Below are 6,192 nucleotides of genomic sequence, written 5' to 3'. Positions count from 1 at the left end.
AAAAAACGGGCCGGATCTGGCCCGCGGGCCGTAGTTTGCCCACGGCTGATCTAGACTGTCACTATTTATTTATTTTTTATTTTTTATTTTTTTATTTTTTTCAGGGGAGAGCTCGAACGCAGTCCCCCCCTACTGCAAATTATGCAGACCCGTTTCCCACATGTGGGGAAATCGCAGGGGTCAGCACATCCACAGGGCAACGGACAAGCCTCGCTCTGGGAAAACCGCCCTCGTGACCATGGTATCTCCCCTGCCAGGTAAGTAGGACGAGATTGTGACTATTTTTCTAATGAAATAGGATAGAAAACATCTAAGTGCATCACACTAGTGCTGGTGTTGTTTCCTGGGACTTGTCTCAAGTGTGCGCCTGCTGGAACATGATGTAAGACATATTCTTGTTCCTCACGGTGAGGACAGTTTTATCATATCCCTTTAGACCTACTCTGACCCCAGGGACATCAGGGCACCTCTCTCCAGGCCCCCTTGGCTGCAGACTGTGTGAGTCGCTAAGCTCACAGGACCTGACTCTCTTCTTGCTGCCTTGGCAACGCCTTAGGATAAAGGACTCAGCCCTGGGGAGCCACTCACCTGCAGAAAGTCAAGGTCGGGCTTGCTAGTCGTCTCCTGGATCTGGCTGGTGAGCTTGGACAGCTGGGTGATCTCGCCCCCCAGCTGGGCCAGGTTCTCGTTCTGCTTTTGTGTCACCTCCCGGGACAGCTCCTCCAGGCGGCCCAGGAGCCGGCCCTCCTGCTCCACCAGGAAGGCCCGCAGGGCCTGGAACTCTGCCCCCACCTTCTCTCGCTCGGCTGCCATCTGCTTCTGTCTCGGGAGAGAAGTTGCAGAGGTGAGGGACATGGGCATTTGGACAGGAGCGCTGAGCCACCCCAGAAGGCAGGGTTACATCCGCCTTGCTGTTCAGGGGTCAGAGGCTCACCCACACAGGCACACCCTGCACAGCCTCTAATTTAAATACCCCACAGCTAAGGGCACAGCAGCTTCAATACACGCTCTCGCTTCCCCTGGCACAGATGTGCCCACGTGTCTTTGTAGCTGGGCTCTCCCTCAAACCTAGGGCAACTCCAAACTCACCTAAGAACTACTAAAGGCTGCCGTTTCCTCGTCTGAAAAGGAAGGTAAACGAGTGCCTCCCGGGCCACTCTCAGTATTAAACTGAGGTCGCTCTTTCTTCCCCAAACACATTTACTATGTGTCACATACAAGAAAACAGGGCCAGTATGGAGTCGCTATGCTAAGCACCACCTCGCTAAACAGGCTTCATTGTAGTTTCGGCTATCCCAGAAATGGAATCTTTTTTTTTTTTTTTAAAGGAAAGGTTTTTGTTTTTTTTTAAATATATTTTATTGATTTTTTACAGAGAGGAAGGGAGAGGGATAGAGAGTTAGAAACATCAATGAGAGAGAAACATCGATCAGCTGCCTCCTGCACATCTCCTACTGGGGATGTGCCTGCAACCCAGGTACATGCCCTTGACTGGAATCTAACCTGGGACCCTTCAGTCCGCAGGCCGACGCTCTATCCACTGAGCCAAACCAGTCAGGGCAGAAATGGAATCTTAAACCAGCTGATCAGGAATTGCCTTTGTTGATAACCTGCCCTCCCTGATTGGGAAAGTAGCCTTGCAATAACCAAACCGGCTTTTTTGCCTATAGACATTCCTTGTCCTTGCTACCTCTGCTTATAAAATCTCTCCCCTAATACAGCTCTTTGGGGTTCCTTTCTATCTGCTAGATTAGATGTTGCTCAATTCATCAACCACTGAATAAAGCCAATAAGATCTTTAAAATATACTCAGTTGAATTTTGTTTTTTAACATTCACCATCCCTCCAACTTTCACTCACTTTATTTCATTTTATTTATTTATTTTTGCGATTGTCTGAAATTTCTATAACCTTGCTCCGGATGCAGCAGGGCAAGGCCTCAAACCGTTCCAAAATGTTCTAGCAAGCACTATAGGAATGCACAGGGTCACCCCAGACCCAAGCACGCTGGAGGCTTGCAGACTTTATTTCATTTTAAAGTTTTTTTTTAAAAATTGACTTTAGAGAGGGAGAAGAAGGGGGAGAGAGAAACGTCGATTTGTTGTTCCACTTATTTTGGTTAAGTTTTTTTCTTAAGACATATTTTTAGGGGGAAATAGGGGGTAATGTGGGGATAAGGACACATGTGTAATAACTCAATCAATAAAAAAATTTTTTTAAAAAGAGACATATTTTTAGTGATTTCAGAGAGGAAGTGAGAGGGAGAGATAGAAACATCGATGATGAGAGAATCATTGATCTGCTGCGTCCTGCGCATCCCCCACTGGGAATCCAGCCAGCAACCCAGGCAAGTGCCCTGACCGGGAATCGAACCACGCCCTCCTGGTTCATAGGTGAACGCTCAGCCACTGAGCCTCTCCGGCCGGGCTTGGGTGATTCTTGCATGTGCCCTGCCGGGGACAAACCCACAGCCTTGGTGTATGGGGACAATGCTCGAACCAACTGAGCCACCCAGCCAGGGCCTTCGCTTCACTTTAAAGAGCACCATTTCTGTTTAGCAATTATGAAGGTAACATATGCTCACAATACAAAATCTGCGAGTTGCAGAAAAAGAAGGAAGGAAAATCAATGCCAGTGACCAGAGGTAGCAGCACACCGACCTGACCCAAGTGAGAATATGCTGTGTGCAGGCTTCCTATTCTGTTATTTCCATTACCATTACCCACTGGATGTTTGCTCCTGTGTTTTCAGACACAGGCTCATGCTACGGATCCCCTGGATCCTTCACATGAGTATGTGCGAGGGGCTGCACATGACATAACAAGCAAGGACTAGCGAGAAGTGAGGAGGATTCCGTTCCTCCAGGACAAGCTCAACCGCCACAGTCCCTCTGCTTTAAAAGCCCGAACCGAGCCAGCGTGGCTCAGTGGTTGAGTGTGGACCTATGAACCAGGAGGTCACGGTGCGATTCCCAGCCCGGGTGGGATCCCCAGTGTGGGATGTGCAGGAGGCAGCCGATCTATGGTTCTCTCTCATCATTGATGTTTCTGTCGCTCTCTCCCGCTCCCTTCCTCTCTGAAATCACTAAGATTTTTTTAAAAGGCTGGAAGAGGAGCCTGTGAGTGGGTTTTGAATTCAAGAGACCTGGGTTCAGGCCATGGCTCTTCCCTCCCACCCCCTCCCAACCCCACCGCGGCCCTCAGGACATTGGGCACGGGGCCCTTTACAGGTGTAAACTCACTCAACGCTGACAACCCAACAATGTGGGTGCACTTTCACCCCATTGTACAAATGAGGAGGGAGTCAGAGCAGCACGTCTGTCACCAGTAAGTGGGGAGCCAGGACTCCACCCCAGGGAGTCTGAGCCAAGAACCTGCATTTCTTGCAACTATATCATCCGGCCTCCCAAGGAAATAACGCAAGTGGGATGATATTGGCCAAAATACTCTAAATCAGGGCTTACCAGCCTCTGCGCTACTGACATTCGGGGCCAGATAGTTCTTTGTTGTAGCGGGCTGGTGTGGCTAAGTGGATAGACCGTCGGCCTGTGGACTGAAAGGTCCCAGGTTTGATGCCGGTCAAGGGCACATGCCTGGGTTGCAGACTCGATCCCCAGTGGGAGACGTGCAGGAGGCAGCAGTCTCATCATTGATGTTTCTGTCTCTCTCTCTCCCACTCCCTTCCTCTCTGAAATCAATAAAAATATATTTTTAAAAAATATCTTCAGACATTGCCAAATATCCCCTGGGGGCCAAAACTGCCCCCACTGAGAAGCACTCCTAAGTGGCAAGAGCATTTTCAGATAAAAGCATTCATTCTGTTATCATGCAGCAAGGGCTATCCTCTACCTCTACTGCTGTATTAGCAGGTAGTATTTTGTAATTCTAAAGAATACGGGGCCAGAGGGGTGGTTGGCAGGGGACCCAGGGGCAGGTGCTAAGCGGTGTCATGGTGGGTAGGGCCAGAGACAGGACGCTGCCCACGATGTGGGAGGCCTCTGGGTCGTAGATGGAAGAGCCACATGCTCACTCCTGTCTCCAGAAGAGGGTGGGTGTCTGGAGATGAGGGTTACGCTCTTCCTTGGGGCGGGAACTGAATGATCAGAAGGGAGGGCTGGGGTGCACAGGGAGGCAGGGGCACCAGTGCAGGTGAGGGTCAGGAAGGGCCTGAACTCAGGTCTTCCCCCCACACCACCCCTCCCCAGCTTGGGGATAGGAGGGTCCTCCAGTTCCCAACTTCAGAACTGCGTGGCCCTCTCCTAACAGACTCCCCATAGATCCTCCATTCTTTTAACACCAACTTATCGAGCGAAGAACTGAATTTGCGAGGTAGAAAATGACAGTCCGTGACCCACGCTGCTCGCCTCATCAAAAGGAGCCCGTTTCACTTTCCTGCTCCACCGAAAAGAAGACAAAATATAATTCCCGCCCACCAGGGCTCATGGGCACACGGGCTGTGCAGCGGGAGCTCCTAGGAACTGGTCGCCAGACTTCCCACCCTCAGCGCTCTGACCCAGCGAGCCCCCTTCCACTTAGCCCAACTGCAAAACCTCAGAACTCTAAAAATGAAAAAACAGTCTTTTCATAATTCTTCCGGTGGCAAAAAAAAAAATGCCCTAGGCCAGTGGCCGGCAAACCGCGGCTCACGAGCCACATGTGGCTCTTTGGCCCCTTGAGTGTGGCTCTTCCACAAAACAGTGCGATTGAAACTTCCCGGCCCATGCGCAGAAGTCGGTTTTGGCCTGGGCTGGGCCTCGGGATACGCAGCTCGATTCATGCACGAGTTGAGTGAGCCAGTCAGTCAGTCAGCCACTCTGTGCAGTGGTTAGCGCTAGTCGCGTCCGCACATCGCGCGCGCGGGTGACAAAAGTACCTACTCGAAGCATAAAGTTACCTGTATTTTTCCAACCAGCTGCAAATCCTACAGGTATTTTTGTCATCAATTTAAGAATTGTAATTATTTTGTGTTGGTGGCTTGAGCCACATGCGGGTCTTTGGCCCCTTGAGTGTGGCTCTTCCTAAGCCTTAGGAGTACCCTAATTAAGTTAATAACAAGGTACCTACCTATATAGTTTAAGTTTAAAAAATTTGGCTCTCAAAAGAAATTTCAATCGTTGTATTGTTGATATTTGGCTCTGCTGACTAATGAGTTTGCCGACCACTGGCCTAGGCTGACACGAGGCTATTTACTGTATTTATGTTCTCACTGAGTCTGAATATGCATGTTCCTCCGCAGAAACATTATGGCATTCCACCGGGAGAGGCTCCAAGGCCCTACCTGGGTGTAATACTAACAGGGCTGTACATCCCGGTGCACTGGCACAGCTCGTCGAAGCCAGCTGTTCTAGGGTTAGTTTAGCACCTCCTTTCGCTTGCAAAAGCCCTCGTTACATGATAAAGTATAGGGTCGCCTTTTATAACATGCACCCAATTATCTTTCTAAATCCACCTCTGCGGTTCCACTGCACATGCTCCACCCACACACACAACTGCCAGGTGTGGGTGGCCCTCCGCTGCGGGGAGGGGGCTCACCAGGAGCTCCTTGCTCTCCTTCTCTTCCGTGGAGCGAAACACCTCATAGTCCTCCAGGTCACTCTTCAGGGCCTTCAGCCTGGACTCCAGGAGCTCCTGCGGGGGGTGAGACGGCGTGGGCAGAGGATTCTGGAAACCCCCAGGAGCAAGGGAAGGCCCTGCGGCCTGAGGAGGAGGCCAGGGTGGATACAGCCTGACTTCGCACAGGGGGACAGGGCACTTTTAGGGTGAGGCCAAAAGCCCGAGGCTCTCACGTCCCCAAGACCATCAGTGTCCAAGTTCAGGCGGAAACACACACCTCAACGGAGGCCCCAGCGAGGAGGCGGGACAGAAAGGAGCCCAGACGCTCGCTCCGGGGCTCTGCTCAACCCCGGACCACCCACCCACCGTCCCCGACCCCTCGGGAAGGCCTCCCACCCGCGGGAAGAGCTGGGAGCGGGGCAGCGGCCGTGTGGATGCGCCCAAGTCGCCGCTAGAGGCCGGGGAAGGAAAGAAAGAAACTCGCCAAGTCTGCGGGACATCGCCCAGGCGATGGTGCTGGGGGTACTGGGGGTGCGGGGGTGACAGAGGGGTCGCCACGCTCACACCCGGCGCCAGTGCTGAGCAGGAGGAAGGAGGCAGGGGCTCACCGGAGTCCTCCCCCCGCCCCCCACCCCGTCTG

General features: G+C 52.0%; 1 protein-coding gene across 2 annotated transcripts in view; it reads right to left on the bottom strand.

Moving 5' to 3' along the window:
• Nucleotides 1–5,748, bottom strand: part of TRIM7 (tripartite motif containing 7) — an 11,003-nt gene extending 5,255 nt beyond the window's left edge. Inside the window, exons 1-2 of one of the 2 annotated variants that reach the window (XM_014536502.1) lie at nt 5,532–5,748; nt 589–819 (exon numbers count right to left, since the gene is read on the bottom strand). In XM_014536502.1, coding sequence (XP_014391988.1) covers nt 589–813 — 225 coding nt within the window. In that variant the 5' untranslated portion in view covers nt 814–819; nt 5,532–5,748. The remainder of the gene's footprint in view (nt 1–588; nt 820–5,531) is intronic. The other variant, XM_014536503.1, reaches the window with a different exon arrangement.
• Nucleotides 5,749–6,192: the final 444 nt, after the last annotated feature.

The sequence above is a fragment of the Myotis brandtii genome, unplaced genomic scaffold (assembly GCF_000412655.1).
Source record: "Myotis brandtii unplaced genomic scaffold, ASM41265v1 scaffold1636, whole genome shotgun sequence".
Classification (NCBI taxonomy): domain Eukaryota; kingdom Metazoa; phylum Chordata; class Mammalia; order Chiroptera; family Vespertilionidae; genus Myotis; species Myotis brandtii.
The sequence above is the reverse complement of the archived record's forward strand: the minus strand, read 5'-3'. Positions and strand labels throughout refer to the sequence as shown.